This window comes from Neofelis nebulosa, chromosome 12 (genome assembly GCF_028018385.1).
Source record: "Neofelis nebulosa isolate mNeoNeb1 chromosome 12, mNeoNeb1.pri, whole genome shotgun sequence".
Classification (NCBI taxonomy): domain Eukaryota; kingdom Metazoa; phylum Chordata; class Mammalia; order Carnivora; family Felidae; genus Neofelis; species Neofelis nebulosa.
Genome location: NC_080793.1, coordinates 37414864 through 37438545, shown reverse-complemented (window position 1 = coordinate 37438545; position 23682 = coordinate 37414864). Strand labels below are relative to the sequence as shown.

Here is a 23682-nt window from a genome sequence, read left to right as displayed (position 1 = left end):
GGACACATTGAGCAGTCTTCAGACTAGCAATTCTCAGAACCCCACATCCCGCTGCCAGTGGTTCCCTGCATCCAGTGCAGGCCCCGGAAGCCACCTTCCCTCCCACACAGCCTCAGCTGCCTCCTCTTTACCGCGACCGGGGCCTCATCTGGGGGAGGTCTATGTTGGGGTCCTCAGAGGTCCAGAAACCCCGGGACATTTGGGTTATTCTGTGTGTGTGCAGAGGGTCCCCCATCTCGTTGGGATCACCAGGCTGGGCTCAGGCGCACCGTTCCCTCTTCTGCTTTTCTCCGAGACTGTGAGTGGGAAGGAGAGAATTTCAGAAGTAGAAGCCTCGGCTTCCACTGTCTTCTACCCGTGAAGCCTCCGAAAGGTCTGTCAAGCCACACTTGCCTCTACAGAGGCCGTAAGAAGATGGGTTGTGGTAGACCTGAGGTTGTGGCTGGTGGCAACGCAGTCATGGAGGCCATGGGGAGAGTAGGTTGGGGGCTAGTGAGCTCCAGGTGATGGGAGTGGGGTGACTGCACATCCTGGCAATGTTCTAGCAGCAGCTTGAGGAGCAGGGCTCTTGCCTCCACCCCAGCACCCACCCTTGGCACTGTTGATGCCACCGACCCTCTTGGTCCATCTTCCCCAGCTAGGTGCCCCCGGAAGTGCTCTGTGCAGACAGCAAAGCTCACACCCCTACAATGTGGGGCCTGCTGCAGGTCTGTAGCCCTCTAGATAAAAATCTAAACACTTTCTGAGACGTAGAAGTTTTATTTGAAAACTTGGGGACACAACAGAGGCAGCAGGATGTGGACTGGTATTCTCCTGCCAGTGTTCTTAGATAAGAAGCCAGGCTTGGGTTCCTCAGGTCACTAGATTCCAGGATCCCTCCAGACTATGGGCTCCTGAGGAGTATACCCATCCTTGTCTTCTCAGGCTGTTCCCCTTTCCACCACTGCCCACTTCCTATGTCCGAGGGAACACTGAAGTGTTAGGGGTAGACTTTAAAGGAGCGGAAGTGGAGAATCTGGTTAAAATCCACAAGGAGGAGGAAGTGAGAACCTAGGAGCTTGGGGCCTTAGAGTAATAGATGGGGGGAGGTGGATGGAGAGGGGGCCACTGCCTTTGTTTCCTCCCTCCCCAAGAAACTGGGGACCTACTTACTGTTCCCCTGAGATGTCTCCCTCATAGCTCAGATAGGAAGTTTGGGGAACGTTACCTCCTGTGACTGGGCAATGGCTGCATGTCTTGGGTGGGGGTGGGGGGCGGCTGGGAAACAGTCATTCCAGGGACAGGGTAGCAGTAGGCTAATGGAGGCTGGGGCGATGCTTGCCCCACTCTGCCAGGACCTCCATCTCAGCTGGGTGCAGGCTGGCTATTGGCATAAGCCTGGTCTGGGAAGGAAGTCCGCGCTCTGCGGGTCTGGGCACACACTGAGGCGTAGAGCTCAGGCTCAGGGCCTGAGGCCTGGGGCTTTGGCTCAGAATCCAGCACCACCTCTGAGTACTTGATGGGGGTTCCAGGGCTGGGGATACGGCCCTGAGAAGGCCGCAACTGCAGGCTGGTATAGCACATCACTTCCTCTGCAGCCTAGAGATTCAAAGCTGTTAGAAGTTCACTGGACCCTTGGAAAAGCCCCCACTTCCTTCCCTCCCCTCTTCCTCACCACAAATGACTCACTGTGCTGGGGCCTCTAGGGGTTGGATCCTGCTGATCTGGCCCTGGTTCCTGAGACAGCCGACCTGGGACAGGGAACAGTAGTGATCTGGTTACTTCTTGTTCCTCCTCCTGCAGTCCCTTATCCCACCCACCCAGGACGTGCGTGGCCTCTGTGCCCCTCCCCTCTGTCAGCTTCCTACCAGTCTGAAGATAATGCAGGTTCCCATACAGAGGGACCTCTTCCACAGACCCTCCAGGGCTGCAAGACAGAGATTAGAGGATGAGTGGGGACTTCTTGGTAAGGAGGAACTCTTGATCACCTATCTCTGTTGTCCCCTACTCACCGTCTCTGTCCTGGGTGGCTCTGGCTTCGGCCACTAGTCCATCGGAACAAGTGCGCAGCCAGTGAGATGAGAAGCAGCAGCATCGCAGCCACTAAGAGGGCCCATAGTCCCCAGGCCTGGGCAATGGAGGGGATTCCTGTGGATGCCAGAGGATGGAGGGCATTACTGCCCAACGCAACCCTCCAGGTCCTAGCAAGTGGGACATGGGACCATGTGACCCCTCCCCCTGCCCCTGCCCCGCCCAGCTCACCGGGCACTAGCTGATCCGAAGTGTAATTGTCACATCTGCTCCTCATGACTGCTGATGTGGGAGCCAAGTCTGCAAGTCCTGTGCCGAAGGGTCAGCCTGGTTTACGACCTGATAGCCGCTGCAGGCCCCTTCACTCTCACCCCTCCCTGGGCCCGGCCCCCACAGCTCAGCATCTCCAGTACTGGTGGTGGCAGAGTCACTGGTTTCCGGGGAGGAAGGGGGAGGGGATGGATGAGTGCAAGAACAAAGACACCGCCCTGTGCCTGCACCTGCGCCACCCAGCAGCTTCCAGGCTTCCGCCCCCACCCTTTGTGGCCCTGTACCCCCTTTGGCCAGAGGAGACGCAGGCCTGAGATTATGTGCCGCTGTGCAGGTAAGCCCATAAAGACTCGCAGGGGACAAAGTAGCATGAGGCAGGAACAAGACAAGGAAGCCACACCTTATGACAGAGATTCCCTTCTGCCACAGGTGTCTGCCTTTTCTCTCCAACTCTGAGACCCATGCAAGAGAATGTATTCCTCACTGAGCATGCTGCAAAGAGGAATGGGACGGGGAGGCCTCCCGATACCTACAATCCCACCACACCCTAAGGCTGACTGTAGGGGATAAGATCACCATTGTCATTATTACTGGTATAATAGTTTAGGGGATAGAGGAAATTTAAATTCTCTGCTCCAGACCCACTTCATCCAAACTGTCCCTAAGAACTGTCAATCTCAAAAGTTACTTGAATTAAAGAAACCTCTGCCCCAGTACTATCCTGGGAAACTGAGCCATGTCTTTGCACTTGTTCACTTCAGGGAGTAGTGTACCTGCCCTACCCAGATATAGACCAACCACATGGGATGCTATTGACATGGGAAGAAGGATTTCAAGTTCCTTAGACCAGATGTCAGTGATATGTCTGGCCAAATTCCCTAAAGGCAATGATCAGTTGAGGACCATTTATTATATTATACCTGGCCTGAACCACCTGTTTACATTGACTGTGCCAGTTGGCTTAGGTTCAAGGTTTGGACTACACTGCTCTGCAACCAGGCTGCCTCCTGATCATCAGCTAAACTATGACAACTCCCCTGAGTGTGGGTCTCTCCTCTCTACCCTGCCCCTTACCTTTCTGGAAGAACAAGAAGATACACTCTTATTCCATTAATTTCATTAGCATACATATACTTCATTCATTTAAGTCACACGTGCTGATTGCTTGCTTATGTGCCAAGCTTTGGAGATAAAATTGTGAGTGGGAAATGGTTTTCTTCCTCAAAGTGCTCTTGATCTAATTAGGAACACGACCCTGTGTATCCCAGACAATTAAAAGGCAGCGTGGAACACAGGGAAACTACCCAAGTCTGCCTGGAGAAGTCCTGGGTGGAAGAGCTGGGGGTTGGGATGATATGAGGTGCCTGATAGGGAGACAGAAATGAGTTGGAATCTCTGACTTGCCTCTTACCTGTATTGTACCTGATTAACTTACTCAACCTTCCTGAACCTTTGTTTCATAATTCTTTAAAAGAGCTTAATTATATTTACCTGTTGGGTCATATTTCTTTCTCTTTTTTTAAATTTTTTTATGTTTATTTTTGAAGGAAAGAGAGAGAGCGTGAGTGAAGGAGGGGAAGAGATGGAGACACAGAATCTGAAGCAGGCTCCAGTCTCCAGGCTGTCAGCACAGAGCCCCTCGTGGGGCTCGAACTCACAAGCTGTGAGATCATGACCCGGGATCATATTTCTTTCAACAAGGATTCATTGAGTGCCGGCTAGCACCAGGTGCTATACTTAGCTATAGGGATAAAATGATAAAGAAAAGAAATATGGCCCCTGCTCTCCTGCAATTAACAGTCTAGCAGTATTTTCTTTTTATAAGCAATTTTCATAGAATAATTGACTTTTAATTAACTGATTTTAATAAACCAAAATGGATTTTTTCCAATTTTATTAAGATATAATTGACATGTGATAGTGGTTTTGATCAGGGAAACAAAGGCAAGAAAAATGTAGTTCAAATTTCCTTACAGCTTGCAAGCCCACTGATAGATACCTGAAACATGCAGAGCGTGACCTTCCTCAAAGAACTCGTAGCTGCCTTAGTGCCTTAAAGTTTGTATTTTATTAAACGCTAAAAGTGACCTTACTTAACAGCAACTAGCCCCTCAAGGTCCTGAAAGCCTTGCTTCAAAATTCCTTAGAAACTTACTTTACCTCTATGCCCCTTCCCTCCACAAACTTAAAAGTATATAATCAAGTCACTCCTTAACAATCCCAGTACAGTTCTTTCTGCACCATCCCCATGCTATAATAAAATCACCTTTTTGCACCAAAAATGTCTCAAGAATTTTTTTCTTAGCTGTTCTCTCATGAACCCCACTTCAAATTTCATCGGTTTGAAGAAAGTACAATAGTTGCACTAATGCATAAATTAGAAGTTAAGGGTTCTGGGGGCGCCTGGGTGGCTCAGTCGGTTGGGCGTCCGACTTCAGCTCAGGTCACGATCTCGCGGTATGTGAGTTCGAGCCCCGCGTCGGGCTCTGGGCTGATGGCTCAGAGCCTGGAGCCTGCTTCCGATTCTGTGTCTCCCTCTCTCTCTGCCCCTCCCCCATTCATGCTCTGTCTCTCTCTGTCTCAAAAATAAATAAATGTTAAAAAAAAATTAAAAAAAAGAAGTTAAGGGTTCTGAATGAAGGAAACACAATTTGAGATATGAAGGTTGTACGTATAGTCATTGACTGTACAGAAAGTAAGTCTCAGTGGAAGGTGCCCAGGAGTTATAATTTCAAGTGCCTGGCTCAAAGCAGCTGCTCAAGTTAAAATCACTAGTAAGTAGGCACGATTCTAAGCATTTTACTTGAATTATCCCCCTTAATCATCATAACAGCAGTGAGGTAAATCTGTGTTATCACTACGTTATCACACTGAGGAATGGAAACTCCTCAGAGTAGAAACTAAGGCACAGAGAGAATTAAGTAACTTGACCAAAGTCATTTAGCTTTCATAGGGGAGGCAGGATGCTAGTCCAGGCTATCAGTCCACATTCTACTATGTGCCATGGTACACAATAAATAGTGGCTATTACAGGCATTTTTGCCCATTGGAGAGGGTAGAGAAGAAAAGGCCGTGGCAAGAAAAGGGAATTGCAAAATATATATATATGTAATAGCGATACAAAAAAAAAAAGTGTCCGCCCCTCCCCCCCATTATGGCTCAGGGCATAATCTCACGGTTTATGGGTTCGAGCCTCAGGCTCTCCGCTGACCAAAGGGAGTCTGCTTGGGATTTTCTCTCTCTTCTCTCTTGCCATTCCCTTGCTCGTGCGCTGTCTCTCTCTCAGCGTTAAAAATTTTTTTTAATGTGTTAAGCCACACGAGGAAGAGGTGTTTCAATGGCTGCAGGAGCCCTGCCGAGGGGCTTAGACGATGCCAGGGTGATCCCCACGCGTCCCAGCTAAAGTCTAAATGTCTGTGGCATATACCAAAACTACAGCCGCACTGAGAATGAGCCCCGTGTGGTTGGTGCGCACAAACGCACTGCCTGCGTAACTAGGAGAGCTGACTGAGGACACACCCCTGCAACACGCCGCTCAGCTCCCCCACGCCGTACACGCGGCGGAGGTCGCTTCTTAGCGGAGTTTACAGTGAAACACAGGGAAGGTCTACGTGCGTATGCACGTGGCACTCTCTGCCCGTGGTCCGGGGACTTTCCCCTAGGCGTTAATAAGGAACATGTCCCCCGTTTGTAGCCTAGGAAACAGGCCTTCAGCACGAACTGTACAATAGCGTCCAGGCTCTACTCTTTTATAGGTCCAAGATGCTATTCATCAAATGGTTAGGGTGAATAGATTGGTAGCATGAGAAATAAAAACGACTTTCCAGCATAATCTTACAAGACTGTAGACTTCTAGAAGCTTTCTGATTAATAGGATTCCTAACTAGATAAGAAATGAATTAATTTAGGAAAGCAGGGCAAAAGTCCTATGCTAATAAGTCTGCCCCGCCCACACGCTGAGTGGGCGTGGCCTCCCAGTGCAGCCGCGAGCAGGACCCACACACACCGCCACGTGTACGCATGCGCGCTGGTGCTCCCGGACAACGCTGGCGCCGCCCGGGGCCGTCATTCTGTGGTCTGCAATGGCGGACTCGGTTTCGTGTGTGGGTGTGCTGGGGTTGCTACTTGTGTCTGCACTGCCCGGGGTCCTCGGAGACCGCTCCAGCCCCGACCTCCGGGCACACCCAGGTATCAGCGAGGGCTACTGGAGGGAGGCTAGGACTGCCCACGGGTCCCAGGCCCCAGCCCTACTGACCCGCCTCTGCCCTCCTCCGCAGGAGACCCCTTCCAGGTCGGCCCTGAGGCCGCGGAACCCCGGCGACGGCCGCCGCCCAAGGACCAGCGCGAGCGGGCCCGGGCCGGGGCTCTGCCTCTGGGGGCGCTGTACACCGCAGCTGTCGTGGCTTTTGTGCTGTACAAGTGTTTGCAGGTGCGGGACGACCAGGGGTGGGGATACCCCGGGCCTGAATTTCCCATGAGGGCGCTATGGTACCATGAACAAGACACATCCTTCCGTCTGTAAACGAATATAGTAGAGTTCCTTGGCTTCCCAACATTATGGGGTTATTTTAAGCACCCATCGAGGTAGCGGATGTGAAGGGCATTTGGTAAATTGTAAATAAATAACGACCACCACATTTAATCCTCCCGACAATATAATGAAGAGATTAAGTCACTTGCTCAAACTTACCGAGCAAGTAGTAACTAGTAGGGCTGGGATTTGAACCCAACAGCTAAATATCCATACTACAAAAGTGGCTCCTGGTAGGATTCCAGTCTTGACACAAGGTGTGGATTGCTGTAGCCAGTGTTCAAGGTACCAAGCAGTTTCATGTTTACCTTAGAAAGGAGGCCCTGAAATGTGAACTGACAGAACATTTTGGTGTATTGAAATAGTTGAAATGGAAAGTAGTACCTCCCAGGGCTCTGTCTTCAACCCCGGCCCTATTACTTATTTGCATTGGGAAATAGGGGGCTGAACCAATTTGGAGAGGATACGAAATTAAAAAGGATAGCTAATCATGATTCCAAATAGAATCATGGACAGGCTAGGATGAGGGACCGGATTCACTGATGACATTTAACGAGAAATGATAATCTATTCTATTTTTGGACCCACGTACTGTCTGGAGGAAACTTAAGTTAGGAGTTCATTAGTTGAATAATAAAGTTCAGTTGTGTGATGTAACAACTTCCCACTTCCCAAATCAATGCTAGCAACAAGGTATTGCACCATATCTTCTGCTCACAACACTCCTGGAGAATTTTATTCTCTTCAAGGTGCTACTTAAGAGTATTATGTGCTCAGTAGAGCAACCAGAGAAAACCATGTCAAATGAGCACCAACTGAATAAAGTTGGCATTATTAACCCAGAGAAGACAATGGGGAAGGGCAGTGGGCAAGGAAGATGGTCTTCCAATTCCTGAGTGGCTATGATGTTGAAAAGACAGGATTTTGGAAGGCACTATGGAAAGAAGAGACATGAAGGACAATTTTTGGTTTTGTATATAAACTAACAAACCAGAGCTTTATCAAATTGGAGACAGCTGCTCATTCCCGGAGGTGTTTCTTTAGACTCAGTGACTGTGGAGGGGGGGCATACTGACCTGCTTCAGGTCACAGGTGAGGAGCTTGACTAGATGTGATTGTGATTCTCTGAAGTAAAGACCCCATAGCTTTCTCTACAAATTATCCGCGTCTCGCTGGCTTTGGAGACTGAGGTGATGGAGAACCTTGTTGCTGCAGTATAGCCCTCTCCTTCTACAGCAGGGGAAAGATGAGAATGCTGTTCTCCAAGAGGAGGCAGGCAAGAAAGAATCACTGCAGTCAGGTGGGTTTTGCACAAGTCTGTGTTTGGTGGGGGATCAGGGGACAGCAGAAGGCATAAATAACCATTGCTCTCCTTTCTCCCTTACCCCCAGAGCAACAGTTGGCCCAATTGACACAACAGCTGGCCCAGACAGAGCAACACCTGAACAATCTGATGGCCCAGCTGGACCCCCTTTTTGAGCGGTAAGAAGAGCAATGAGCCTGTGGCCAGAGGAACTTGTGATAGGTGGCAGAGGTGGGGACACGTACTGGGTAGCCTCTGAGTGGATATTTCTGCAGTGTGACTACCCTGGCTGGAGCCCAGCAGGAGCTTCTGAACATGAAGCTTCAGACCATGCACCAGCTGCTACAAGAGAGCAAGCCAAACAAGGGTGTGGAGGTTCCAGAACCAGGTAAAAGGTTGGGAGGTGAGAGTCTGGTGGAGGTAGCGACTGTTTCTGAGACAGGAATATTCCTGATCTTTCCCCTCACAGAGGCCAGCATACCCTTTCCTGAGGACTTATGTATAGAGGAGGAGGAGGAGGAGGCTGGTGACAGTCTGGCCTGGGAGGAGCCCTTGAACTGGAGCACAGAGACAAAGAACCTAGCTCCTCCCTGGGAAGTGGAGCAGGGGCTAAGGAGAAGATGCAGCAAGGCTGTGGGAAGGGCCGCGGCCTCAGTCCCCGCCTGGGAGGAGGAACAACAGCTGAAGGTTTAGTAAAACAAAGTCTGTTCTTGTGACTGGATATTCCTGTGTGCTTTTTCCATTCCAGCTGGCCATACACACACCCATACTAGGTGCCCAAGAACAACTGGGCCTTCTTGAAAAGCTTCCCTTATTAGGACAAAACGAGGCCACCTTCCAGTGTGAGAGCTGATAGATAGAGGGAGCTCTAGTTCTTTTCCTTGTATTCCTGAGGCCACCACCATCATGCCAGCCTTCCTGGCACAAAAAACCCTCTTTCTCAAATCCCAGAGCTGAGATAGAGAGGCCTTTCCGAAAAGGAAAACAAAAACAAAAACAAACCACTTTACTAAAATCCAATGGGAAAATAAATTATAGAAACGCATACAACATAAAAACATCCACGTTTACAAAGCTGTAGTCTTGATGAACGACCGGCTATAAACACAGCACCGGGCTTATCAGTCCCAAAGCCCCTCATCTGTATCGGAGGGGGTGGTTCAGCAGAGGTTCAGTTGGGTCGGACTTTGTTTCCTTATTCTTAGAAGCTGGTTGGTCCCAAACAAACACAAAATGACCCTTCTCAAACCATGAAGCGTTCTGTGTTTTGGTTAGTACTGAAGATTTCTTTGTACTCCTGACTCTGATCTATCCCTCAAGTATCCTGGGTTCTGGAATTTGTAAGATTCCTCTAGCTCTTCTGGCTGCTGTGGAGAGAAGATGGTCAGTTCAGGCACTGGCATGAGCACTCTATTAAGACAAAATCCCTCATGGCATTGGGGGTGGGGGCGGCCCAGCAGATGGAGGACTTGAGATAGGATTAGAACTGCTCATTTCTAGCTCGTGGGTCTTCCTGAGGGAAGACACAACTTACCTGATGGCCAAAGTCAGACTGTGGTGCCAGCGCAACAGCTCTTCCTGGTCTGTGGACATAAGCAGTAGCTTCTCACAGGGAAAGGACAGCTGGGGAGAAATCACCTCTTAGTGCACAGTTCAGAAAGGTCCAGGCTAAAGGTGAAGGCCTTGCTGTTTCCATGGACGTAATTTCAGGCTGAGATGAGAACTAACTATGAACCCCAAACTCCTGTTATCTCAATGTAGGTGGCTTAGTTCCTCTGAAGGGGGCCCAGGCCCAGGAGATAAATTAGGTACACAGGTGTTTGAGGTCTATTTTGAGCCTCTCCTACCTGACCTGGGGCTCCCGGCTATAACTTACACTGAGCAGTCCACCACAAGGGCCTCCTGAGTGGCCAAAGACCCTGTGGAGTTGACACTGGGCCATGGGGTAGAGGGCACGGCAGGCAAAGGTGCCACTCTGCAGCAGATGCAGTGGGGGTCGAGGTTTGGCCATGAGGAGCACATCAGAGAAGAGGAAGAACATTCGGGGCCGAGGCTCCCCACGGGGAGGCACTACCAGTAGCCAGCCCTGACGTAGGAACCAGCGACCTGAGGGGTGGGAGAGCTGTTACTCTGGTGCTGCTCCAGGACCACGATCCATGGGAACAGAGGGAAGGGGAGGCTGAGGAAATAGGGTGTATGTGCTGGCAATACAGAAAAAGGAGGGTCAGAAAAGGGCAGTTCGAGGATTGAGGAGTGGGGGAAGAAGGGGAGTAGTGTGCAGACTACCTGAGGTAAGCCCCTTTGCCTGGCGGCCACTGAGCAAAGCCTGAACACGCCGGAGGTGCTGGTCATTCTTCTGTCTCTGACCAATGCTGTGGACTCTCTGAGCAGTCTCACTGATCAGCCGGGCAGCCCCTGCAATAACATCCCCAGCCCTACTCCCAGTACAGCTTTGACTGTGGGTGACTGATGGTGGTGAAAGGCTATTCTGGAGGGGACTAGGGTTAGGGTCTAACCGCTTGAAGAGCAGGCAGGGCAACAGGGACATTGTATACATGTCAGTGGAAGATAGGGGCATACCAGATATTGTTGGAGGTCAGAACCAGAAAGGGATACAGGAGAGGCAGCCTCCTGCCTGTGTTTCAGAGGAGCAAGAACATACGTGTGAGCTGTTGGTGATCAGGGCTGTTGGGACCTGTGTTTTCAGCCAAAGCCATGACAAGATTTTCATACCTGGAGTTAGACAGGTGGAAGTCCATGAGGGGAAGCAGAGCGGGCAAAATTCCCTCTGCCTGACCTACATATCACCCCCTACACACACTTCAGTTCAAGGCCAGGAAAGATCTACTTCAGATTATTGTGTCCCCCTGCCCCACCCTTTCATCTGGGACTCAGAACTTAGGCTCATACCCCATGGCCCTCTTCCATCCCACACCAAAGAGTCAGGAGCAGACTGAGCATAATTTGGGAGTCTACATCCCATGATGAAGTTAACCCAAGGAGGATGCTACAGACAACCTCACTATATGCTCTTAACATCCCCAGGGACAGAAATTCTAAGCTAGACCAACCTCTCATCTCAACAAACTTCCAGATACCTTGTCACTAGCTCTATTACAGGCCCCTCACTTCAATGTAGAGTTCCACATTCCCAGCTAAGGGCCTGAGGCTGCAGACCCCAGGTACTCCAGTGGGTTCACATGTATTCTTGTGAGGTTCTTAGGAGCAGTTTGTCCCAGAAGAGAGAGAGGCAGTGGGAGAGAAGCCATAAGACCCCACAAAGCTGAGAGCGGCAGTCATACAGACTCAGAGAAGTTGGCTGAGTCCAGGTGAATTTACTCACTGCTGGAGCCTCTGCAGAGGCAGAGGGAGCAGGTCCTGAAGATGCAGGCTTCCAAACTCAGGGCGGCCTTCCTGAAGTCGCACAAACCTCCGGAAACGTTTATTTTTCTTTAGTTGTTCCTGGAGTGATGAAGAAAGGGTTGGCAGCAGGGGGAGAAGCCACCCCTTATATTGTACCCATCTGTGTGCCCAGCCCTCTGTAAGCTGTGTGCTCCTGAGAGAACCCCTACAGGGAACTTAGCACAGACCAGGGCACCCAGAGGGCCCTATAAATGTAATAACAGTATGAATGAAGTTTGTATCTCCAGAGAAAGAGGCAATGTATGGGGCAAGAGGGGATGAGGGAAAGGACTTGAGATCATCTTCAGGTTACCTGCAGGGTGGTCTGGGACCTCTCTGCATTGGCAGCAAATTGGGTGTAGAGCTCCAGGTGGGGGCAGAAGCCTTCCAGCCCCTGTCCCCAGTGCCCTCCTTCGAGGTAGGGAAGCAGCTCTCTGCGTGGGTGAGGACAGTAAAAGAGCAGTCCAACAACTACGCAAGCACCACCTCATTTAATTCGCATAACCTTGCCCCGGAGGTAGTGGTATTACCCCATTTTGCAGAGGGAAATCGGGGCAGGTTAAGGCACTGGGCCAAGACCACAGGTGGGTTAATTGGCAGACTCTGTATCTGAACTCGGGTCACCCTCCAAGCTTCATGCACTGCCAGAGGCCAGGATTCTCCCTCTTCTCTTTCCCCACGCCCCTTCTACTCACTGGCTGGCGCCGTAAATGAGCTCCCAGGGCCCAAACAGGGCCTGGCGCTCCGCTGGTCGCAGGGTGCCCTTGGCTCTCAGAATCCCCACGAAGTACTGCAGGAGGAGAATACCGGTATATACTCTGTAGGAAGACGAAGCTAACGCCAAGCCGCAGCTAGAAACTGCAGAGTGCCTGAGCTCCCTTTACGCAGGACAGACAATCCAAGGCCCACTATACTTGGGGTCACGGACCTCGCGGAGACCCTCCCATACCCTGGGGTCCCCGCCCCAAACGGGAGGGCGTGCGCAGCCCGCACCGTGGCCACCAGCCCCAGCTGTTCCTGGTAGCGCCGTTCGGTCTCCAGCAGCTCCCGGGCAGTGCAGGCGCGTTTCCGCTCCCAACGGGCACGCTGCTCTTGCACCGGGCACCGAGCACTGGCTCCCGGCCTCTCCATGCCTGGCTAGGGGGTCAATGCTTCCGGCCTCAGCCCGCCGGTGATTCAAATTCCAACGGCTCCTGGGGCAGGGCCGAGGAGAAGAATGCGCCCCCTGGCGTCGGGAGGCTCCGCAGAGGACAGAGCACCAGCGGGGGCCACCGAACCGCATCCAGTCTCTGCCATTACGGCCTCGCCCTACCGCCAGGGCGGCGCTGTAGGCGCGCGAAGCCCGCTCGGGCAGCGTCGGGTGGGGCAGGTAGGTGGCCCTCTGAGTTATGCGAAGTTGAGGCAGCAGTCTGGACCTTGAGGTAGGACACCGGCAGGGCCTCAGCGTCCCATCAGTAAAATTAGGGGACAATAGTTATGGTACATATTGCCCTGGGCCTGTGCCAGACACTAGGGCACAGTCGTCCCCAGTGCTTTTCACTACTAGGAAACCTCATGGGTCACAAGGATTGAATATTTTGCCCCCCTCGGACAAAAGTTGATAGGTTTTAAGTTACTAACTTGTTTTCTCCTTTCATACAGATCCAAAACCTGACAACCAGTTAGCTCCTGGTCAGCAAATGTCAATAACCAACGTGGTGGTCGAATTGCTGTAATTCGGGCCAAAGGCTAAAGCTTGTGGTTGATTAGTCGGTGCTACCTAGTCAAAGATAAGATGGACCAGATTTTCCTTACTTAGGTCTTTCAAAAAATTGGCAGTAGCCCTGGAGGGTAAATTGGCAGTGCCGTCTTGTATGTATGAGAAGTCTTAAAATGTTCTTACTCTTATGACCTAGCAATTCCATTTTTAGGAATGCATCCTAAAGAAATAGATATGTGGACAAAAATATGTATACCAGGATGGGTGGTACAGTGTTGTTCGTAACAACAGAAAACTAGAAACTATCTAAATATCCAGTGGTAGAGAATTGGCTAGGAAAATTATGGTACAGCTATTTGAAGGAATAATATGAAAGCATTAAAGGGGCGCCTGGGTGGCGCAGTCGGTTAAGCATCCAACTCTTGACTTTGGCTCAAGTCGTGATCTCACAGTTCATGGGATGGAGCCCCACATTGGGCTCTATACTGACCCACATTGGGCAGAGCCTTCTTGGGATTCTTTCTCTCTTCTCTCTGCCCACCCCCCCCCCCAAATAAATAAATAAATAAACTTTTTTAAATGATGTAAAAAACCTGTCAATATGGAAAAACATATAGTGTATTGCCACGACCAAACAAAGCATGCTACAAAGCTTTACATAAATATGCTATACATAAATATGATCCCATTTATGTATAGCATATATGTGACTGGAAGGATAAACAATTGAGGTAATTGTGGTTGTTATCTCTAAGTGATCGGATCAAAGTTAATGCACTCCACAAATATTTTTTTAAGCACCTAATCTGTGCCAGGCACTGAATCACTGAGGTTAAAAGGGTGAATAATTCAAATATAGGGGTCTTTTAAAATTCCCTTGTTTTTCTCCTTTTCCCAAGTTTTCTGCTTGAGCATGCATGCATTACTTTTTAATTAGAGAAAGAAATGCTGTTAAAGACCAAAATGTTAAGAAACCTTCAGACCCCATTCCTACCACTGTGGACTCCTAGGAATTTGGACCCCAAACCAAGAACCAGGGTACTGTCAGGGTTCTGAGGTCCCCTCTAGTTCTCTGACATTCTAAGAATTCCAAAGAGATATGCTGGACTTAAATCAGGGGAAAACAACTTGAAGGGTTGGATGGCGGAAAGAGAAAGTTTGGGTCAGACTGCCTTGGACTCCAGTTGCAAGGAAACTGGTGATACCATATAGGAAGAGGACTGTTTACACTGTCTCCAGTGAATGTGGGACAGTCCACACTAAGAATTCAAGAGTAGAAGGGGACAGATAATCCCATTGTAATTAGTATCACCATGAGTCTCTTCTGCAACTATGGGATGAGCAGAAACGTGGCCCTTAATGTCTGAAGACACAGACCCTAATGACCAAACACTTTGGCCTTAAACACCACAGAGAGGTCATGAATCAGGCAGGTGGTGCCCCAGCCAGTTGGTCCTGAGTATGCCATGTCCCAACCTGGACATGCTCAGGAAACAAGACTCTGGGAGCTCAAACCTGTTTTAGGATTTGGCAGACTCCCAGCTGCCAAGACACGATCCAGGGTCAGAGTCTACATTCCCCACCCACACCAGAGACACGGTCACACACAGAAACAAAGAGCTTAAGAAAGATAGCACCATGGGGAATTAAATTCAAAATTTAATTAAATTTAAAAGCTGAGGGGAACCTGGGTGGCTCAGCCAGTTGAGTGTCCTACTTCGGCTCAGGTCATGATCTTGCAATTGGTGAGTTCAAGCCTCACATGGGGCTTGCTGCTGTCAGCCTGTCAGCACAGAGCCCACTTCAGATCTTCTGTCCACCTCTCTCTGCCCCTCCCCCGCTTATGCTCTCTCAAAAATAAATTAACATTTTAAAAAACAAAAAAATAAAACACCAAAACAGAGAGAGACCTGCACATAGATGCAGATCTAGGCTCTGAAATGCTGGCCAAAAGCAATTGAGATGGTAGGGAGATGTGTGTAATTATATAGAGCACTGCAGAGCAGTGTACCAGGGGATCCTGACAGAGACCTAGAAAGGAAAACAATGGAAATCTGAAGAACATTTGGAAAGAGGGAAAATGAAGTAAAGCTGGAATGGATGTGAGAGAAAGATCACACATACAGACTCGAGACTCCAGTTAACATGGTGCTTCTGTCCTCTGTGCTTCCCATGACCTTCTCCACTTCAACTAGATAAGTCATTACCACATTCTATCTTGTTTAGGTCCATCCAATTCAGATACTAACATGTACCTTCCATGTGTCAGTGTCTAACCAAGGTGCTGACATCACAGCTAACCCAGACAATGAGCTGACCTTCCACATTACACACTGGATCAGATTTCTGTAGATGGCTCTCAATTTGGCTCCAGAAATAGCAACCTAGATTGCTAGGCTGACCACCTCCTTGGAGGACAGCAGTTGTTCAGCTGTGCAAGTTTTGGTATACAGTATGACAGTCTGACAAGGCAGATAATTTGGGGTGCTATAAAAATGCAATGTCATGCTCTTGGAACAGTTGTGGTTTGACAAACACAAGTCATTGACAATGAGCTCCCTGAGGGCAGGGAAGGTGTCTTAGTCAATTTGGTTTTTCTCAAGTCCTGGCAAGGTGATCTGCAGAGAGAAAAATGTTCAATAATGGTTAGTGAATAAAAGACTTAATCAAATACTGGACCCTGCCCTTATGGAACTCAAGGCTATTAGACCAGATAAAATGTAATAAATCACCATAATATAAATTGGATGGTGGGCAAGGTAATTAGCAAGGGCAGGCAAAGAACCGGGGTGGTTCAGAGGCACCAGAAATCTCTTCCTGTGGTATAGAGTGGAGGAGGTGGCCTTTGAGCTGAGTCTTGAACCACAGAAGGTATACAGACGAGAGAGTAAAACTATTTAACAGGGTAGTGGGTGCACAAGTACTGATTCATGTACTAGAAGCTGGTTGGGACATTCAAATGGGGTCCTTGGGCCTCTGCTGTTCCAGGCATTACCTCTTTAGATAAGAGATCATTAGAGTCCCCAGGAAGAAGTGAGGTAGCAGAGCACCCGGAAGCTAGGGGCTAGTTCTCAACAGGGTTAGAAATACTTCAATATATTTCTCTAATCCATACAACCAAACTGGTACATATGTACTGAATGGTAGCCCCAGATACGAACTTCCTGAGATGGCCTGACTCTCTTCTGGTTTGTTGAAGCCATAGAAACCTTATTAGAATGTGAGCTACAGAAAGGAAAAAAAAAAAAAAAAGAATGTGACCTACAGAACAGTAGAGGCTGTTCTCTAGTTCAATGCTGTATCCCTAGGGCTTAGAATGGTCCCTGGAGAATTGGAGGAGTCTCAATAAATGTTTCTCAAATGAGTAGGCAGACTGGGAACCCCAAGTCTTGGGGTCCTTTTACTTTTCATCTCCTTGCACCCACTCTTCCCTTCCAATCCATGTTGCACACTAGCCATCAACACAACCTAGTATGAGACTTGGATTCTGTCATTCTCTTGCACAAGATATTTGATGCCTTTCCTTTGCACAAAATACCACTCTCCCCATTGTTTTTAGTAATTGAATTTCTACTTCTTCAAAGCCCTGATCAAATTTTGCCTACTCCTGTACTACTTTCTGAGGCAAAATTGATCTCTCTCCCCTGAATATTGTGATAGTGTTTGCCTTCACTCACTAGATAGTGAGCTCCTTAGGACAGGGACTGTGTTTTATTCATTTCTGTACCTTTAGTCCATAGGCCAGTGCTGGACATAGTGGATGCTAAATAACTGTTAAATATAAGAGTGACACTAGATGAACAAAGGTGGTCAAAAGTCTGGGGGGTGGGGTGGAAATGATAGTTTAATTTGAATGGAGTATGAGGGAGAGTAGTAGGAGATAAAATGGAAAGGCTTCTTGGATAAGATTTTGAAGGGACTCGGAAGTCAACTAGAAGAAGAAGGTGGACAGATGGAAGCCAATGAAGGTTTTTGAGCAGAGGTGTAATATGATAAATAAATTTAGTTTAAGCCCATCAGAGTCCCTCTCCTACATATATTCAGTTTTCCATTTATATTCAGATTAGCCTCCCACCTGCCTATGTGTCCACGCACCCCAGGCCTCCCCAGCAGCTTGTCCTACCCCTTTACCTGCTCCTTGTCTGGGCCAGGGAGATATACATGGGCTGCTTCCCCTCTTAGCCAGAAGCTGTGGGGGCCCCAGCTCCCTGTCTTTCCCCCTCTCTGCCTGGGGCTGGGAAGCAGGCCAGGGTTAGCTGAGGCTGGCTGGTGAGCAGCTGGGCGGTGCCAGGGGGAGCCTGTGCCAGGTGGTGCCTTGGGTTCCAGGCTGAGCCTGTGACCCCGATAACCTCCTGCCTGTGCACATACCTGCCCCTCACTCCACCCCCACCCAGGCTTTGGTATCGGGGAAGGGGCATAGGGCCAGGCAGACCCACGGGACTTTGGCTCCATCTCTACAAAAGGGCCCTCTGTGAGTCAGCCTGCTCCCCTCCAGGCTTGCTCCTCCCCCACCCAGCTCCTGTTTCCGATGCACGTACAGCCCGTACACACTGTGTCTGGGACACCCCACAGTCAGCCGCATGGCTCCCCTGTGCCCTAGTCCCTGGCTCCCTCTGTGGATCCCGGCCCCTTCCCGGGGCCCTGCTGTGCAACTGCTGCTGTTACTGCTGCTCCTGGTGCCTGCCCATCTCCAGAGCCTGTCCCGGATGCAGGGGGCACCTGGGTTGGGAGGAGATTCATCTGGGGAAGATGATCAACTGGATGGGGAGAACCCACCCAGTGAAGAGGATCCACCTGGAGAGGAGGATCCACCTGGAGAGGGGGACCCACCTGGAGAGGACCCATCTGGAATGAAGACTGAACCAGGAGAAGAGGACTCTCTGAAGTTAGAGGATCTACCTACTGTTGAGGTACCCAGGGATACTCAAGGCTCCCAGAATAATGCCCACAGGCACAACAAAGGTAAGTGGTCAACAGCCCTCCAAATCTAGGTTCCAGGAGGTTTTCCTCCCCCCACTAAACCCCAACCCAGGCAGGGATTATTCAGGGAAGGGGAGGAACCTACACTCTGACAGTAGCTTTTTCCACCCTTGGGGGATCTCATGCCACCAGACCCTTCCCCCTTTCAGAGCTAGAAGGGGATGAATGGAGACAAAAAAAGCATAGATAGGAGATGAAACAGAAAGAGATGAGAAAGAAGAAAGAGGATGGTTGGGGAGGAGAAAGTTGAGGAATGTGTAAAGAGAGAAGACATAAGAGAAGTAAGAATATGAGGGAGGAGGAAAGATGGGGGTGGGGTAGCAGAGGAAGAGCAGGAAGGGTCTGTAGACTGCAGGTGAGTGATCTCTACAGACCCTTCCTGCTCTTTCTCTGCTACCTCACCCCCATCTTTCCTCCTCTGAAGAAACTGAGACCTAGGAAGAAGGAATAGCAAGTAGAGGATCCTGCTATTTTGACTCAGAACCCGGGAACTTTGGGAAGGGAGTTGGACACAGGGAGAAAGGGGAGAGGGTCGACTGACTTGGGCCTGGAGACTGAGGCCCTGGCCCACTTTACAGACTCTAAGACAGTGGTTGCAAACTAGTATCTCTGGGGCCAGTAGGATCGTTGGGCTACCAAACTATGGTGTTATGTTTGTTTGCAATCTGTTGTGCTTTATACCTAGCCACTTAAGGCATTTGCCTTACCCGCTATGCCTTTGTAAGGCATCTGAGTTGGAGAACCCCTACTAGTGAGGGGGACCCACCTCATGCTGGACACTGGGGAGGCACTGGGCTTAAAGAAAGGCTTTTCATCCTTCTCATTTATGCAGGAGATGACCACAGTCATTGGCGCTATGGAGGTGAGACACCTACCCCCTGCACAGACCCAACCTGGGCATTCTCTCCTGATCTGAACCCCCAGCTATCCCCAAACATTGGTCCTGTGCGTCCCACTCATTGTAGTTACGACTGCGAGTCCCCAACACCGCCGCCCGCTGCCTGTGTCGGTCCACATCCCTGATTTCTATTTCCCGCCCCGTTCTTTCTCACTCCACCCCCTCACTTTTTCTACCCTGCTTCCCTAACAGTTCCTGGTCTTGTCACTAGACTTCCAGTCCACATTCTCTCATTCCAGCCGACCCGCCCTGGCCCCAGGTGTCCCCAGCCTGCGCAGGCCGCTTCCAATCGCCGGTAGATATCCGCCCGGAGCTCGCCGCATTTTGCCCCGCCCTGCAACCTCTGGAACTCCTAGGCTTTGAGCTCCCGCCTCTCCCAGAACTGCGCCTGCGCAACAATGGCCACACCGGTGAGGGGAGCCTCCGGGAACCGGCGGAGGCTATCTGGGGATGCAACCTGGCCTATAATAGAAGGCGGGTGGGGGCTGTGCTAAGGAGTTTGGCTGGCCCTCCCAGGTAGGCTGGCTCTCCGGGCTCACTGGCCTCTTCCCTCGTAGTGCAACTGACCCTGCCTCCGGGGCTGGAAATGGCTCTGGGTCCCGGGCGGGAGTACCGGGCCCTGCAGTTGCATCTGCACTGGGGGGCTGCGGGTCGCCCGGGCTCGGAGCACACGGTTGACGGCCACCGTTTCCCTGCCGAGGTGAGCGCGCAGCGGAGAGGCGAAGGGGGGCGCTGGGCGGGGTATCTTGTCCACTCCTACCCTCTGTTCCTCTCCAGATCCACGTGGTTCACCTCAGCACTGCATTTGCCAAAGTTGATGAGGCCTTGGGGCGCCCGGGGGGACTAGCCGTGCTGGCCGCCTTTCTGCAGGTACCAGCTCTGGACACCCCTATTCCCTGCTTCTCCGTACCCCAGAGCTCAGTGTATCTTGACCCCAGACACCCCATCCTAGCACACTCACCCTGGCACCCGGCAATCCTCATCCACTCACTGATTAATTCATTCAACACCTACCCACTGTAAGCGAGGAGTTGAGCCACACGAAGGAGTCAGAAACTGTGGTTCCTGGTCTCTAAGGAGTCCACCACCAGTGGGAGAGGCTGAAATGATAGACATATACAAAGGACACATAGTAAGAAAGGTGGTCAGGGAAAACTTAACAGAGGGGGTGAAACTTGGAAGGCTTCACTAGTGGGAAAGAAAATGAGATATTCCACACAGAGCCAACAGTATATGTGGACTAAGAATATGGCCCACTCAGGGAATGGCAGGTGGAATGGACAGGACACCAGGAAGAGTGATTTCTTGCTTACTCCTTTAATTTCCACTTTGTGAAATGCGATAAAGCCTAAAGAAACATTTAGTGACCTCTTTGGATCTGTAGTGATCAAGGCTACATACACAGTGATTAGAAGAGACTAGTAAAATGGAGGGATGGTGAGGTACCTTCTAGGCTCAGTCACTGCCTAACTGACTACTTAATGCCACCCTGACAGCACAAAGTTCAGAAAAGTGCCTCTGAAATAGCATGTCCTTGCTACAAAAGTCAAACACATGAATTATTAAGGTGAATGCAGAGGTAATGAGAATACAAAGGTTATTATGGTTTTCTGTGGGGAGACCATGGAGTGTAAAGGTGGAGGTGGGCTCAATGAGACTGGTAAAGGTAGTAGGATCCAGATCACTGAGAGCCTTCTATCCTAGTAAAGTGGCCTATCTTCCTCCTCTTCCAATTTGCCATTGAAAACCAGCCCACCAAGCATATTAGGTTAGTTTACAAAGTGGAAGTAAAATGATTGAGTAGTAATACATAAGATTTTGTGTTCCCCAGCATTCTCAGAACTGAGAAGTGGAGGAGGGCTAAGGGAAGCCTGCCTCATCTTCAGGCCTCTAGCCATGGCCCTAGATACCTGTAAGAGCTTGTCTTGTACTGTTATTTCCCAGGAGGGCCCAGAAGAAAACAGCGCCTATGAGCAGTTGCTGTCACATTTGGAAGAAATCGCTGAGGAAGGTCAGTTTGTTAGTTGGGCCACTACCCTCAGTACTCTTGTTCATGAAGAGTTACCTTTGGGGAGCCTCAGGTGAGAGGATGGAGATGGCCCCCCTCCCACAGGCAGGGAACCGACATGTGAGCTGACTGACTATGGTGTTGACAATAACTGTGAAGCTGAGAAGAGGTTAACAGGCACAAGCATACTGCTGCCCACAGGCTTTATGGTAAAACAAAACAAAACAACCCAGCAACCCAAAATCAAACAAAAAACAAAATAAGAGCCAAAACAAACAAACAAAAAGACTGCAAAAATAAAACAGCATTTGGAACTTAAGAGGTTGAGTCTGGGGAGCTAAAAGTTTTCTGAGAACTGTCTAGTTCTCCTTCACAAGCATCAAATATTTTAAATTTGTACTTTTGTTAGAAATCTTTCCCTTCTCAGCCACTCTGGGTCATTTTAAACCTCACTACTGGACCTTAGATTTTACTAAACTAGAAGGAACTGTGCTTTTTGAGTTTTTGTGTCTGTTTTTTATAGTTTCAGACATCCAAGTTCTTCAGCTCACTTTCCCTTTTCGTTCATTTTGGGCTTAAACCTGTAGTCCAGCATGTTGTCATAGTATGCAAAGTAAGAGTGAAGAGTCAGAAGGAGCACCTAAGGAGCCCTTCTTTCACTCTGGGAGGCCCCTCAGCCCTTTATCTTTTTCTGAGTTATGTCTTGTGCTGAGTTATGGGAAGGGACACACCTGGTGAAGAAGTGCTCTCAGGAACTTGCCTCCGCTTGGCTTCTGGGAGATGAAACTATATCCCTGCACCCAAAAGCTTTGGAGGGGAGAAACCTAGGTGGGACTCCAGCACAGGTCCTCTCCGCAGACTCAGAGACTTGGGTCCCAGGACTGGATGTGTCTGCACTGCTGCCCTCTGACCTCAGCCGCTACTTCCGCTATGAGGGGTCTCTAACCACACCCCCCTGTGCCCAGGGGGTCATCTGGACTGTGTTCAACCAGACAGTGAGGCTGAGTGCTAAGCAGGTGGGGCTGGGGCATGGTGGTGACATAGGGGATGTGGGGGAAAGAGGTATAAGGATGAGATCAAGATGCATAAGGAGATGAGGGGGCCTTATGGGGGAAGAGGGGACAAAGGGGTTGAAGCCCTGAGGTGCTGGCTGTGAGTAGGCCTGTGAACCTTTCATTTTCTTGTCATGAGCCCACCCCCCTGTCTACTGACCTCCCTAGCTCCACACCCTCTCTGCCTCCCTGTGGGGACCTGATGATGCTCGGCTACAGATGAACTTCCGAGAGACGCAGCCGTTGAATGGGCGAATGATCGAGGCCTCCTTCCCGGCTGGAGTGGAGAGCAGCCCCAGGACCATTGAGCCAGGTGAAGCTTGGTGGTGACCCATATTGCCATGTCCCCCCTGGCCACAGGTCCCTCATCGTTCCATGTGTCTTCCTTTGTGCCTGTGTCTGTCATTGGTAGTCACAGCCCCTGGTTCTAATGTCTCCTTTTTCTCTTCAGTCCACCAGAATCCCTGCCTTGCTGCTGGTGAGTCTGTGCCCCTTCTCTGGCTCCTGACCCCTTGGCACTGTTCAGCCTCAGGGGCTAGGGCCACCTGTACCCCTTCTCCTTTTCTGCAGAATAGACCTCCAACCCCAATAAGAAAGAGGGTCAGATCAAGGGTGGGGGCTCCTCTGTTGTCCCCAGGGCAAAAGTTGGTTAGAAAGAAGCCCCAGAAATCTAGCATCCTCCTTCCCAAACAACATCTTTTACTTGCTTTTAGGTAAAAAAAGGTGCTTATCTTACTCATTCTTGTGTATCTACCCCCATCCCTTTGAGGGCCTCTTCTGGATTCTGAGACACTGAGGGCAGCTGAAAAACCTGGGGGGCAGGGGGGGAATATACTGAAGCGGGCTGAATTCTAGACTCTTCACTCTGAGGTGGCCTCTCCTCTCCCTCCAGGTGACATCCTGGCCTTGGTTTTTGGCCTCCTCTTTGCCGTCACCTGCATCGCCTTCCTTGTGCAAATGAGAAGGCAGCAGAGGTATACCTACCCGCTTCCTTGTGCCCTTCTTCCTCAGGCACTGCCCCACCTCCCTGGCTGGAGTCCAGAAGTTTCATGCACTTTGTGTGCAAATGAGTTCATCTGGAGGGGCAGTTTTCTGACTAGGCTTTTCTGTTGTGTAGACTCCGAAGTGGGACCAAAGGGAATGTTAGCTACCACCCAGCAGAGGTCACCGAGACTGTTGCCTAGAGTCCTTGGAACTTGGAGAATGTGCAGAGAAGCCAGCCAGAAGAATCTGAGGGGGAGCTGGAGACTGTCCTGTCCTACCCTTTACACCACTTCCTTTTTAAGGTCCAAATATTTTTTTAAATAAATGTTTCTAATAAAATATATGGAAGGCAGCTTTGTTCTCTAAATCAGGATGGTGTATTCATTTTCTTTTGCTGCCTTTAACAAATTACCACACTTTATGGTAATGCAAATTTATCTTCTTAGAGTTCTGGAGGTCAGAAGTCCAAAATGAATCTTATAGGCTGAAGTCAAGGTGTAAGGGCAGGTTCCTTCTGGACACTTTGAGGGGAGGGTTTCCTTTTT

General features: G+C 50.0%; 4 protein-coding genes across 8 annotated transcripts; 2 read left to right on the top strand and 2 right to left on the bottom strand.

Annotated features, from left to right (window-relative positions):
* Positions 1–739: 739 nt before the first annotated feature.
* SIT1 (signaling threshold regulating transmembrane adaptor 1) lies at positions 740–5990 on the bottom strand. 2 transcript variants are annotated; one of them, XM_058694983.1, is made up of 6 exons: positions 5457–5990; positions 2242–2440; positions 1992–2127; positions 1848–1906; positions 1669–1730; positions 740–1578 (listed from the first exon to the last, which is right to left on the bottom strand). In XM_058694983.1, exons 2-6 carry the CDS (start codon positions 2285–2287, stop codon positions 1345–1347), a joined length of 537 nt encoding a protein of 178 aa, XP_058550966.1. In that variant the 5' UTR covers positions 2288–2440; positions 5457–5990; the 3' UTR covers positions 740–1344. The 2 variants fall into 2 exon arrangements, with proteins under 2 accessions (XP_058550966.1, XP_058550967.1); XM_058694984.1 differs by having other exon boundaries at positions 2242–2319.
* Positions 5991–6297: 307 nt separating this feature from the next.
* On the top strand, positions 6298–8835 carry CCDC107 (coiled-coil domain containing 107). Of its 2 annotated transcripts, none has more exons than XM_058694982.1 (6): positions 6298–6468; positions 6558–6709; positions 8051–8111; positions 8203–8293; positions 8390–8502; positions 8584–8835. In XM_058694982.1, exons 1-6 carry the CDS (start codon positions 6363–6365, stop codon positions 8805–8807), a joined length of 747 nt encoding a protein of 248 aa, XP_058550965.1. In that variant the 5' UTR covers positions 6298–6362; the 3' UTR covers positions 8808–8835. The 2 variants fall into 2 exon arrangements, with proteins under 2 accessions (XP_058550965.1, XP_058550964.1); XM_058694981.1 differs by having other exon boundaries at positions 8048–8111.
* Positions 8836–9103: 268 nt separating this feature from the next.
* ARHGEF39 (Rho guanine nucleotide exchange factor 39) lies at positions 9104–12723 on the bottom strand. Its single transcript, XM_058694980.1, has 9 exons — positions 12510–12723; positions 12212–12306; positions 11830–11950; positions 11458–11576; positions 10777–10847; positions 10401–10529; positions 9991–10220; positions 9649–9737; positions 9104–9481 (listed from the first exon to the last, which is right to left on the bottom strand). Exons 1-9 carry the CDS (start codon positions 12645–12647, stop codon positions 9466–9468), a joined length of 1008 nt encoding a protein of 335 aa, XP_058550963.1. The 5' UTR covers positions 12648–12723; the 3' UTR covers positions 9104–9465.
* Positions 12724–13908: 1185 nt separating this feature from the next.
* Positions 13909–23489, top strand: CA9 (carbonic anhydrase 9). Of its 3 annotated transcripts, XM_058694968.1 has the most exons (11): positions 13921–18177; positions 19028–19057; positions 19333–19503; positions 19651–19793; positions 19871–19963; positions 21038–21104; positions 21960–22117; positions 22322–22466; positions 22605–22631; positions 23046–23127; positions 23271–23489. In XM_058694968.1, the coding sequence occupies exons 1-11, from the start codon at positions 17796–17798 to the stop codon at positions 23335–23337; spliced, it is 1365 nt and encodes a 454-aa protein (XP_058550951.1). In that variant the 5' UTR covers positions 13921–17795; the 3' UTR covers positions 23338–23489. The 3 variants fall into 3 exon arrangements, with proteins under 3 accessions (XP_058550952.1, XP_058550950.1, XP_058550951.1); XM_058694967.1 differs by lacking the exon at positions 23046–23127 and having other exon boundaries at positions 13915–18177; XM_058694969.1 differs by lacking the exons at positions 21038–21104; positions 21960–22117; positions 23046–23127 and having other exon boundaries at positions 13909–18177.
* The last annotated feature ends 193 nt before the right edge of the window (positions 23490–23682 follow it).